Raw genomic sequence first — 12,751 nt, forward strand, 5'->3', positions numbered from 1 at the left:
CCTTTCCCTTCCCCACCCTGCTTACAATTAACATCAGCCATCTTCAAATAAGTTAAAACGTCTCTTTAAGTTTTGGTAGCACCAAATTCTATCCCTTCCCTTCTTCTATCCCCATGTTGTAAACTTGAACACACTGGTCCAAGAGCGTAAAAGGTTTGGCAAAAACAGTCACCTTCCCCTGCACACACACAGAACCACAGGTTCCCAACCCCCCCGAAGCGTGACACGTCTGTGGGCATCTCCATACCTTTAGGAGCAGTTTCATCAGCGTTGCAGGTGGGACCTTGGCTTAGAGGAGAACTAAAACAAATCCACAAAGTCCATTTTTTTTGGAGGAGCAGTGACACCAAACTCGGCCTGCGCCTCCCGTCCCACGCCGGACAGGGCGCTGATCTGAAATGGCTTCTGCTTTTTATTCATAACATTGGAGCTTATTCTAAAATGGTACATTTAACTAAAAACATTGATTTTAATCCAGTATGCATAATTAAAAGCTAGCCTGTCCACACAACGCTAGGATTTTGGGGTTTTTTTCCTTTTAAAAGGCCAAATTTAACGCGGGACACCAGAGACCAGTTACTTTGGCTGCAAATAATTAAAAAAATCTGGCTCAACATTCTGCTTGTACATTATAGTGTATAACTCAACCATGTCCTTTAAAAGACACCCCAGCCAGCTGCCTCTTCCACAGCTACGTAGGAACGACGATACTCTTGGCCAGCAAAATGAGAAGAGCAAGATCTGCGTTGCCATCCGCCCGCTCCAAGGCCTCCAGCGCCTCCCGCGTGCTGAAGCCAGCGCTGAGGATCCGATCAACATCAGCTGCAGGGAAGGCAGGTGGTGGAGGAGCACCCAAGGGAAGTCCAGGATAACCAGCTGGTGGGCTCAGCAGAGGTTCCTCGTGCCCACCCAACGGCCACGGACCCCCAGGAGCAGAACTGCTGCTTCTCTGGGGTGCTCCCGTCAACAGGCGCCGAGCATCTTGAGCTGCACCTTCCTCCAGAGGGGGTGGAGAGGAAACGGAGGCGTTTTGCTCCAAATTTGGACTAGTTGGACTTGGAGAACCTTCTGCCAAAACCTCTGCCTGCTCAGAGCTCTGTGGCTGGTCAGGTGTTGCTGAAGAATTCACCACAACCAAATCGCTCTTACCTGAAAACTGAATCTCTGCATCACCTCCTCCCGGAGTGGGCTGCACATGACCCGCAGGCCCGATGTCAGCATCTTCTCTGCCAGAACCACAAGGCTGTTTCCCTTCTGCCCTTCCACCTTCAGACCTCACCTCGCAAAAGGAACAGCTCTGTTCTTGGCCAGCTGGATCTGAATCTTTCTGCTGACCTTCAGAAAGCCCCTTTTGCTGGGCTGCTGGCTCCCTGTGAGCTCTCAGCTCCAGCTGAGAGACTTCTTCAGAGGCAAGGATTTTACATTCTCCTTTCCGACTGATAATCAAGAGTTTGTGAAGCTCTTTCAGGGCTGATGCTAGAGAGGAACAGGGCTCTTCTGAAGGTCTTCCTGGATCCGTGTCCAGCTGATGGACACTGGAAGGGGAAGAGATGTCTTCAGTCACCAAATGAGACAACTCACTATACTTTGCAGGAATTTCACTAGTGCTTTTAGACCGCAGGACATCACCGGTGGAAAGCGAATCGCTCAGGGAGGCTGCAGACTTGAGTGACTCCACCTCCATGGAAAAGGTGTCTGAGTTTGGGTCAACTACACTTCTGTTCCCAGCCTGCCACTTCTGCTCCCTCTCCAAGCTGTGTGCTTCAGCTACAGACTGCTCAACCACATCTACTTCCATGAAGGCTTCTGTCTGCACACAGCTACAGGAGGCTGACACTTGGATACTCCCTTCCACACAGGAAAGACCTGCTTTCTCCTTTCCATCGCCTCTCAGTTCTGAAGGAGGATTTTCTGGCTGGCTTGCTTCTCCTACAGCAGGTTTCTCAACTCCATCAACGTGGCAAGGAGGTCCTGGGTCAGTTGGCTCAGCTTGCTCCTCCAGGTGTTCCTTTCCTGGGTCTTTGCACTCCTGATGGTCTATGGGAAGCTCATGTTTTGGCTCCTGTTCTGAAGACAGACAGACATCTTTATTTTGCCCATGCTCAGCAACAGTGTCAGCCAAGTTATTTTCTTTAGTTGCTTCCCAAGGATGTTCCTGACTGCAGTCTTGTTCTTTAGAGTTACATTCCTTTAGGCTGTCAGCAAGAAATGCTTCTTTGAGTGTCTTCTGTGAAAGGCAAGCTGGATCACAACAGGTCACCTCCCCTGCCTGGGGAGAAGGGTCATTATGTGCCAGGGAAGCATTACTGGAAAGATGCTGTGGTAAGAGAGGATGTTTTTTTTCTGGGGCTATCTGGCATTCAGTTGAAGAGTCAGAAGACTTGACAGCTCTAGGATCAGTGGGCTCTGCGAGGCTAGATTCGGATGAGCAAATTGAAGCAGGGGCAGAGACAGAACGATCAAGTAATTGATTTGTGGGATTACAGATCTTGGAATTTAGTCCTGAAGACTGGACTGGATTTTGAAACCCATCAGAAGCTGGTAATGAGGGCTTTTCCAGTGAGGTAGTTTCTTTGTCACTATTCTCTAACAGAAGACAGAAAGAAAGAAGTCAGGACACAGGAGAACCAGTTTTCACCATAGTAGTGAAAACTTATCAACTAAGAGCTATAAATACCTGGTCTGTGGCCCACTCCAGCTGCAGTAAACACACACTACATGCATCAAGGCTTCTGACGTTCTGTTTGAATTAGGAAACAAACACAGCAAACTCGTGTTAGCATTCAGAGCACACCACATGCATGGTTACAGTCCTGGGACCTCACAGCTCCCCTCCCGACTGGCCAGCCAGGCAGAGTGAGCTCCTCACACTCACCACCTTCCAGGAGGAATTCTGCCTGGGAAATTCATTAAGTCGCATCAAAAACTTAATATAAATCAAATAACTCTGCTGGAGAAGAATTTAAAGGCTGTTCTGGACTCCCTGTGCTGCAGAGTGGTCCATGGGTGATCGTACATGCTTGATATAATATGCACAGCACAAGGCACGTGTCTGGCACCATGCTGGTTTGTTCTCCATATGGCTCTCCCCAGCCACCTTTTAGGGAAATAAGAGGACATCACAACCCTCTGACTGTTCTCCCAGCAGCTATTGCCTTGCAGTGGCTGGTGGCATCACAGGGAGAAGCAGGTGAGCAAAGGGCAGCTTGCTGCAAAAAGGAAGTGTGAAGATCCGAGGGGGGAAGGCAGAAACCCCCCAGGGGAACAGCTGCCCGAGGCTGGGGAGAGCAAAGCAAAGGAAGAGACAGAGAAATGAAACCCTCCCTGCCTCCTGCTCCCCACGGGGAACGGATGGATTGCAGAGCTCTATCAGGAGCATCAAACACTGCCTCTAGTTATCAGGAGAGATTAAATAAGCAAATTTATCTTGCTAGTAGCCTAATCTTGCTAATGTATCAGCTCTGAGACTCCTGTTCAGTCACCAACCTGACCTTTGCTGTACAAGCAGCTGTTCCTCTGTTAAAGCCCTGCTCTGCCCAGTGTCAGATAGCCACATTTTGTGCTGATTTGTTCTTTAGTTCCCTTTCCCTCCCCAGGGACCTCCAAACTCAGTGCTGGTAAACATACACCAGTTTTCCTGTAAGTCTTCCCCCTTTCACAGACACCCAACTGTACTGGGGTCTAACCACACCCACGTGCTCAACCACCAGGTTCCACAACACAGCAGAAATCTGCCTTTTTCACCTCAGCTACTCAGCAGCCAGAAGCCAAAACTATCCTGTGGATTTTCAGACTACTTGTCTTTTGGAAGGGTGGCAAAGAAGCTTATGACACAGAAGAACAGAAGGATCTTTTCCTGTTCCTACATGGCTGGATTAGGCTCACACTCCCTGCTCCCAAGCCAGTCCTTCAGAGGGGAAGCAGAACTCTCTCTTGACTCAGAGAACTGGTAACATGGGTCTGATCTGTTAAACACATGAGGGATTTGCAGTTGTTCAGGCAGCTGAAGTAGCTGGTACTCTGTGCAGCACTCCCCAGCACCATCTACCTGAGAGCCCCTGTCATCCTCCTCCCGGGATAGCTACAGGAGCCAAAGCCCAGCCCCATCAAGGATATCCATCCAGCTACCACTGGGAGCAAGAGTCCACAGAGTGCTCCATCAGGGACAGCCTGAGCTGCATACTCAGTGGCAGTGTCTTTCTGACACCCAGGCAGTCTGGAGGAAGAGCTGTACATGGGGTAAACTACCTGAACATGCCTCCTCCTCAGACAGCTGCAGTTCTGCTGCCAGTTTTGTAACTCCTCCAGAAGCAGCAGGTTCCCCAGGGGTGGTGGGAAGCAAGGCACATTGGCAGAACAGAGCAAGGTCACGGGCACAGATGAAGCAGATGTGGAAGACCTAGATCAGAGTGAAGCACACCAGGGCTCCACTGCCACCTCTGCTGCCTTTCTGTAGGTGTTGAAACACCAACAGGTCAGCTGACAGAAATCATGAGGCTCACTAAAGGGGGCTTCAGGGGATTAAATAAAGCTCAGGAATAATCCAGGTGCACTCAAAATGAGAACTTTAATAGCCTGCAGATGTACACAGCAATTTCTGTCGTACCAGCTACCAAAAGGCAGCAAGAATTCAAGCTGTTATGAAAGAACACAGGTCTTGCGGGGAGCTGAGCTTCCTTGGTCCTCCACTATGTTCTCTCTCTTTCCAGTTCCCTGTTCTGTCACTTGATTTTCCTGGTACCATCTAGCAGCAGCTAATTGTATTGGAAGAGAGGAAAAGGATATATATTAATTGTACCTTCAATCTTTGGGTCAGTTTTGGGCCCCTCACTCCCAGAAGGACCTTGAGGGGCTGGAGCGTGGCCAGAGGAGGGAAACAAAGCTGGGGAAGGGTCTAGAGGCAAAGTGTGGGGAGGAGCAGCTGAGGGAGCTGGGGGTGCTGAGCCTGGCGCAAAGGAGGCTCAGGGGAGACCTTCTGGCTCTGCACAGCTCCTGACAGGAGCCTGGAGCCAGGGGGGGGTCGGGCTCTGCTCCCAAGGAACAAGGGACAGATGGCCTCAAGCTGCCCCAGGGGAGGTTGAGGTTGGAGCTGAGGAGAAATGTCTTCTCCACAAGGGTTGTCCAGGGCTGTGCCAGGCTGCCCAGGGCAGTGGTGGAGTCCCCACCCCTGGAGGGGTTTCCAAGCCCTGGAGATGTGGTGTGAGGGACACGGGGCAGTGGGGACCTGGCAGTGCTGGGTTTAAGGGTTGGACTTGTTGACCTTAAAGGTCTTTCCCAACCAGAACTATTCTATGATTCTAATATTCCAACATCTCAGGGTACAGCCTGTGGGTCAGAGGCTTGTAACATGTCTAAGACTTTACACAGAGCCCATCTACACAAGACCTGCCTCAGTTTTGTGGACGGGTGTTGTAGAAGCATTAAGTGACCACACCAAATGGATTTCCTGATCTCATGAATCTTTTACATTCCTCTGGGGCTCAGCATCATGGGGAACTGCTGACTGCTGATTAGTCTCCACAAAGCCACAGGGTCTGTAGAACTGCACTGGTACATAAGCAGCTTTGATTTAAGTTGTTTTAGGCACTTTTCATTTTAAAGCACTCAACTAAAATGCTTTTATTGTAAAGATTCATAGATTTGGGGCCCAGGCTGGCTTTTTATTGACCCCTTTCAGCAAAATCCAACCAACTACGAGGTCTGCAAAGTCTCATGCAAAATGGAGAGATATCACAAAAACCAACCCAGGTTTCAGCAGGTTCCAAAATTTAAGAGGAAAATAATTAATATTTCCATCTGTACACTTTCACTGCCAGGTTATGTGAAGAGACATGAGGCCAAGCTCTGAGTCTGACCTTCAGCAACGTTAAACCTGACAAGGGCAAGGTCAAATCCTCTCTGCTTGCTGCAACTAATGTTAAGAAGCAGTCAGATCTGGCTTTCAGAGTCAAACAAAAACCATTTCTTAGTGATTCACTAAAGCCTCCTCTTGAGGGTTTTGCATCACTGGAAAACCTGAATGGAAGAAAAGTGGTCAAAGGGACCAATAAGTGCAGTTCCATGCTCCCCTTCATGTAAACACCTTGGTTATTTGCATGAAAGTCACTGGGGACCCTTTGGAGGATTAAAAGCAGCAATTGGGAAGTGTTAAAGAAAAAATTTCAGTGCCTTACAACTAGTTTTACATGTATATGGTTAAATCTGGTTATCACACTTCAATTTGAGACACAAGCATGCTAAAGTCTTAAAAAGTTAGCAATAAAAATGTTGGAGAAATCAACTTTATCAGCTTAAATATGAGCCAGCAAAGAGTTTTGCATGTGTGTGGGAAGCAGAACCTTCCTCCCTGCTTTCAGAGGGAAAATCAGCAGTAAAACTCAAAAGTCTCTATAAAACACTTGCCTATGAAACGTCATCTTGAGAAGTTCTGGAAGAGGCCTAAGGAATACACTTGGTGAGGTATTCACAGCTTTGCTGTAATATTGGGTTAAAAATAATGCTGCTTCCCTTTAGTCAGCAGCATGTGCTGAAGGTGAGGAGGGAAGAGTACCACAGAAAATCTGAGCTTCACACAGTTTGGCTCTTAGCTCAGCTTTCAGCTATTTTGGCATCTCCACCTCACTAATTTTTTCAGCTCCCAAAAATCTTCCATAGCCCAGCCAGTCTGCCTCTGTGCAGCTTATGGGTTCCAGAGGCACAGGGAGGGTGAAGATTCTCTTTGCTGGTCATATTTAAGGCTGATAATGTACATTAGGATGTGAATTCAGCTGCTGCTTTGGAAATTTGGAGCAACAGAAATCTTCAGGAAGAGAAGCAGTTCACCTTCCAAGGGCAGAAGCACCATTCTAAGGAGAAAATGCTGAAATAGTACTATCCCTAAAAATTATCCAGAGATCTGTACTCCCTGCTACGGCTCCTCTATTTTTATATGCTGCAGCTATTAAGAGCAGGACTTGGGGAAAGCTCCATAAAGCTGTCCTGGCACGAGGATGCTGAAATCCCACACCCAGAACCACAACATCCCTGCCTAGGGAGCTGTTTGACAGGAGGCTGGAGCCAGGTGGGGTTGGGCTATTCTCCCCAAGGAACAAGTGATGGGACAGTCTAGAGCCCAAGTGTGGGGAGGAGCAGCTGAGGGAGCTGGGGGTGCTGAGCCTGGAGCAAAGGAGGTTCAGGGGAGACCTTCTGGCTCTGCACAGCTCCTGACAGGAGCCTGGAGCCAGGTGGGGGTCGGGCTCTGCTCACAAGGAACAAGAGGAAACACCTCAATTTGCACCAGGGGAGTTTTAGGTTGGAGCTGAGGAGAAATGTCTTCCCCTGGAGGGTTGTCCAGGTCTGTGCCAGGCCGGTGGTGGAGTCCCCATCCGTGGGGGTGTTTCCAAGCTGTGGAGATGTGGTGCTGGGGGACGTGGTTTAGTGGTGACCTGGCAGCGCTGCGTTAATGGCTGAACACTGACCTTGAAGGTCGCTCCCAACCAAAATGATTCTATCTCCTAGGAGCTGAGGAGGGGACTGCTGACAGACATCCTGACGTACAGCAAGAAAACTACACAGATTAACATCTCCTAGGAGCTGAGGAGGGGGACTGCTGACAGACGTCCTGATGCACAGCAAGAAAACTACACAGATTAACATTTCAACTGGGCTTCTGCTGGTACCTGCTTCCTCTACAGACTTCTGTATTGCTTCTGCCAGCTCCTGGTCTGCGATCTCCTCGGGGCGCACGTCCTCCCGCCCCGCCCCGTAGGCCAGGCGGGCACACTCAGGCAGCTCCCCCTCTGGGAGGAAGGTGGTCTGTGAGCCAGTGGTGCCAATCACCAGGACATTCTTCTTGAGATCGATGGAGCACTGGGAAAGAGCATGGAGACGTCAGGGGCCTGCGTGAGGGTCAGGCAGTGCCCAGAGGAGGAGACCAACAAGGTTAAACCATCCATTTCCCAGGGGAGCAGCTCCCAGCAGCTCAGCGTGGGCCAAAAGCACCAGCAACAGGCCCTGTATGACTTGACTTGTCATAAATCATTCATCTGGGAAGTTCTGAGTGTCTTTGATCTGAGCAAAACACTTCAGGGAGCAGCCAGACACCCTCTAGCTACCCATGATGTCTGTGTGGTGTTCTCTCATAACCATCTGGAAGATAATCCACCATCAGCCCTCCCCAAAAAAACCCAAATAAACTCACAGGCATGGCAGTTACTATGTTGTGCTCAGCACTTCACTAAAAAAGGTGCTTAGTTCTTGGAAGAGCCAGTAACTGTTTCAAAAGATACCTGATGCCTCTTCAGCATATCCAGTCCTAGAAGCATGTCCATGGGCTGCTCTTCAAGGATTGAGAAGGAGCACGCCAGGAAATCCCCTTCAATTTGGACCTGAGCTGAAGCACAGAGGAGAGAAGTTACCACCTTGAAACACTACAGTGCAATAAATCTCCTTTCTGCTCTTCCCCCTCCTGGGAGAGGTTTGCACAAGGATCTGGAATCAGAGCTCTGGCAGTCACAGCAAGTCTAGCCCTGTGCAAGCCCCAGGGACCACCAGGCCTGCCTCTGTCTCAAGAAGATAATTATTTTAAAAGCTGACCTGCTCTAGAGCCTCAGATACTGCTTGTCTGACCCTGCAAGCTAGGGGAGCTGCACACAGCTCATTAGAGCACAAGTCTAACGAGCAATGGCAGTGGAGAGAATTTTTCAGACACTAAGGACGATCTTCTTTCATCCAGTAAACCAGCACAAGAGCACTGCCAGCCTCCTCTTCCCAAGGGAACATGGAACATTCCACTGTACTGGAACTCTTCCTGAACAACTCACACTGCCCAACAGCCCCACCCCAAACAGGAAGGATCCTGCTGCTTCACAGTAACCTTGGATTTTGCACCCAGAGTGAACATAGAATCATGAAGGTTGGAAAAGACCTCTAAGATCAGCAAGTCCAACCATCAACCCAGCACTACCATGACCACTAAACCATGTCCTGAAGTACCACAGCCACACGTTTTTTGAATCCCTCCAGAGATGTGTCTTCTACATCTGCAAGACACTCCCTCACCTAAGAGTGTTGAGGTAATTCCACTAAAAAAGCATTCAACAAGCCAGAACCCAGAGCAAGCACCGTGACAAACAAACATTCAGCAGATGCGTTTTGATTTCACTCTGTGGGCGTTTCTAACAATCACTAGCACTAAACCAGACACTCCTCGGTGCCAAGGTTGTGGGTAGTGCAGCCAAAGTGCCACCACAACAGCCCCGAGACCACCAGGACTTACCTAGGTGCACCCTGCCAATGATCTTCTGTGTCCCCACGCCCTTGGCGATGCCGGCCCACCGCCGATCCACCAGCCGCATGATGTTGCACCTTTCAGCACAGGCTTGGCTCATGATGGTCATCTGGGCACCTACCAGCAAGGGAACCCACCTTCAACCCTGACAGCTCAGCACAAATGAAAACTCTCTCCTGGCAGGGAGATCTTGCACTCAGCAGCCAGGAAATGAACAGCTGCTCTGGGGTGTGAGAGCTGCCCGTGAGTCCCAGCGGATGGCACACGACTGAGCTGCACTGACAGTGAAGGGCCTGAGGCTGGAGCTGGAAAATCCCCCCTGTGCATTCCCTTTAAAGGCATGTGAAAAACACCCTGTCTGTAAACTGAGCTAAGGCACACGTGTGGCAGTGACCTTTCAGGGATCTCGGCCCTAGAAATTCTCACAGCAGCCTTCACCCAGGGTGTTAAAGTGCTCATGAGCACTGCTTCTCCTGGAATAGAATCAGAGAACTGGTTTGGTTGGGAAAGACCTTTAAGGTCATCAACTCCAACCCTTCCCCCAGCACTGCCAGGTCCCCACTGCCCCGTGTCCCTCACACCACATCTCCACAGCTTGGAAACCCCTCCAGGGGTCGGGACTCCACCACTGCCCTGGGCAGCCTGGCACAGCCCTGGGCAACCCTCCAGGGACCTCCCCTGGGATAACTTGAGGCTGTTGCCCCTTGTCCTGTCCCTTGGGAGCAGAGCCCAACCCCACCCTGGCTCCAGGCTCCTGTCAGGAGCTGTGCAGAGCCAGAAGGTCTCCCCTGAGCATCCTTTGCTCCAGGCTCAGCACCCCCAGCTCCCTCAGCTGCTCCTCACAAGCCATGTTCCCCAGACCCTTCCCCAGCAGCTTCGTTGCCCTTCTCTGGCCACTCTCCAGCCCCTCAAGGTCCTTCTGGGAGTGAGGGGCCCCAAACTGACTCCAGGATTCTCACAACAGTTTGCTCTGTTTGCTGTAAACAATGCCCAAGCTACTCTCAGTTTTTAATTAGGTGCTTCAAAATCTTGTAATGCAGTGCTTTATTATGGAATTTGGGGTCAAAACTTCTGGAACATTTTCAGTCTCCCTCAGCAAGGGGAAGGAGAGCGTGGAGAAGGATGAAAACAGGGACAATTCACCTGAGTCAACAAAGGCTTTCACTGGATGTCCGTTGACTTTGCAGTTGATATACAGCATCACCACCTGCCCAAAACTCTCAGGGGCCTCTTCCATTGCTATCGTCATATTTTCTTCAATGTTTTGTTGCCTGAATTTAGTGGAGAAGAGAAGAACCAAGACCTTCCATTAGCCAAACCTTATAAGCATCCAACTTACCAACAGACCTGGTAGTATCCCACCCTCTGCAGCTCTTTTAAAGCACAACACAGGCTGCTGTGCTAGCTAAGCCTTGGCTTCTAAGCTGGAGGGTTGGTAGTCACCATCTTGGCTTATTCCAGAGGCACACCTTCCATCAGCCAAACCTTATAAGCATCCAACAGACCTGGTAGTATCCCACCCTCTGCAGCTCTTTTAAAGCACAACACAGGCTGCTGTGCTAGCTAAGCCTTGGCTTCTAAGCTGGAGGATTGCTAGTCACCATCTTGGCTTATTCCAGAGGCACCACGTCACTCCCTAGCACAACACCTGCTCCTTCCAACACCCTGCCTACCTCACACTACAGCTCCCAGCCTTCTGTCTGCATCAGAAACCTGTCACCACAGAGTTAACCTGGAGAACTTGCAAACAAAAAACCTGCCTCTTTATTAGTCACTCTGAAATAAAGCACTGAGGGCACACGATGAAGATGTTGCCAGTAGCTACAATGCTGGAATCCCACACAGCAGCTGAACATTAAAATCCTCCAACATCTCCCTGGTATTTCCTTGTCCAGGCGTAGGAAGGGAAGGTGGTGAGCAAAATGACAGCACCACCCTGAGAACAACTCCTTGGTGTAAATTCCAGCCTGCAGAAGAAATGCTCTTCAAGCCCATCGTGGTAATCTTGGAAGTGATGGGTACCTGTAACAACTGCATCCAAAATAGCTTTATCTACCAAAAAGGGCAAAGGCCTTCCAATTTTGATGCCATTTCACTTTCCCTCCTCAGTAGGGGAAGGGAAAAAACATCAAGCTCCTCTCTCACCCATTTTCTGTACTGTGAGAGTTTTCCCACAAGGAGATGGGTAGACATTGAGTCTTGTTGGGGAGGAAAAGAGCTAAGGGCACCCAAGACTTGGCTTCCTTGGAGCTAAAGTGCCCCACTGCCAGCCCAGCCTGCTTCATACACTTGGGAAACAAAGAGCCACACATTGTCCTGTCTTGTATTATTTAGGCTTAAATTGGACATGCTGTGGTTAATCTTCAGGTTTTTTTGTCAAACCTATACTCTTTTCTCTGTGCTTGACACTCTCTCCACTTGAAAGGCAGGGATGTGTCTCAAAAAATAAGATGCTTGCAAAGGCTTCCAGTTAATCTCAGGCAGGGAGCATCAAATTAAGCAAGGAGTCCAGAGAACCTAAGTGGGGTGTGAAGTCTGGGGACTGCTGGATGTCCAAACTGTTCCCTAACAGCAGCACAGCCTTGGGCACATCACCTGTATCTGTCCCCTCATCTACAGAGAGATGAGTGTTCCTCTGCCTCCGAGTGATGCTTGTTGCTACCTACAAACCTGTGTTTCTCTGTGCTGCTAAGCTGAGTGTTGAGCTGGCACCAACACCCTGTCAGTTGTAATACAGGAATGACTCTCACACAAATGGATTTTGGTTATGACCAACTATGAGTCTGTATCACAACAAAGATTCTTGATCAGGGAAAAAAAAACACCAGTCATGTTCTAACCCAAGGATTTCACGAATCACATCTGGGAGAGATGACACCACGGCGCTGTGCAGAGAGCTCAGCTTAGAGACTGCCACAGGCCCAAACACACCCAAGGGTCACCCCTCTGGAGGATCTCAGCTAAGAGCTCCTACACCAGTCGTGTTCTAACTCAAGGATTTATCACTCGGTTTAAGAGAACAGGCCTCAGCCCAACACAATTACATTTGGAAGACAGCAAGGGGGATGAGCTCTGAGCAGAACAGCCCTCTACAGAACAGCCCTTCTGAGAGCAGCACGTTCAGTCTGGAATCAGCCAGAGAGACACAACAATGAGCAGGACACGAAGCACATCTGGGAGAGATGACACCACGGTGCTGTGCAGAGAGCTCAACTTGGAGACTGCCACAGGCCCAAACACACCCAAGGGTCACCCCTCTGGAGGATCTCAGCTAAGAGCTCCTGGTTCAGAGCACACCAGCTCAGACAGCTCTGGGACATGGCACGCACGGACAGTGGTGCTGCCAGCCCCTGGCCTGTGCTGAGCTGGGTACATCTCAAGGATGGGGTACACCTACGTGTCCTGGAGTCAGAGTGGTTTGGGTTGGGAGGGACCTTTCAAGGTCACCCCCTCTTCTGCTTTAAAGCCATCACCCCTTGTCCT

General features: G+C 49.9%; 2 protein-coding genes across 2 annotated transcripts; both read right to left on the minus strand.

The window, feature by feature from the left end:
* Positions 1-691: 691 nt before the first annotated feature.
* Positions 692-4,044, minus strand: RSC1A1 (regulatory solute carrier protein, family 1, member 1). Its single transcript, XM_008935862.1, has 5 exons — positions 4,020-4,044; positions 2,382-2,586; positions 1,617-1,820; positions 1,423-1,535; positions 692-993 (listed from the first exon to the last, which is right to left on the minus strand). Exons 1-5 carry the CDS (start codon positions 4,042-4,044, stop codon positions 692-694), a joined length of 849 nt encoding a protein of 282 aa, XP_008934110.1.
* Positions 4,045-4,638: 594 nt separating this feature from the next.
* DDI2 (DNA-damage inducible 1 homolog 2 (S. cerevisiae)) lies at positions 4,639-10,535 on the minus strand. Its single transcript, XM_008935863.1, has 5 exons — positions 10,412-10,535; positions 9,257-9,385; positions 8,268-8,371; positions 7,659-7,848; positions 4,639-4,754 (listed from the first exon to the last, which is right to left on the minus strand). The coding sequence occupies exons 1-5, from the start codon at positions 10,515-10,517 to the stop codon at positions 4,639-4,641; spliced, it is 645 nt and encodes a 214-aa protein (XP_008934111.1). The 5' UTR covers positions 10,518-10,535.
* Between the last annotated feature and the right edge of the window lie 2,216 nt (positions 10,536-12,751).

This window comes from Merops nubicus, unplaced genomic scaffold (assembly GCF_000691845.1).
Source record: "Merops nubicus isolate BGI_N331 unplaced genomic scaffold, ASM69184v1 scaffold27212, whole genome shotgun sequence".
NCBI lineage: Eukaryota > Metazoa > Chordata > Aves > Coraciiformes > Meropidae > Merops > Merops nubicus.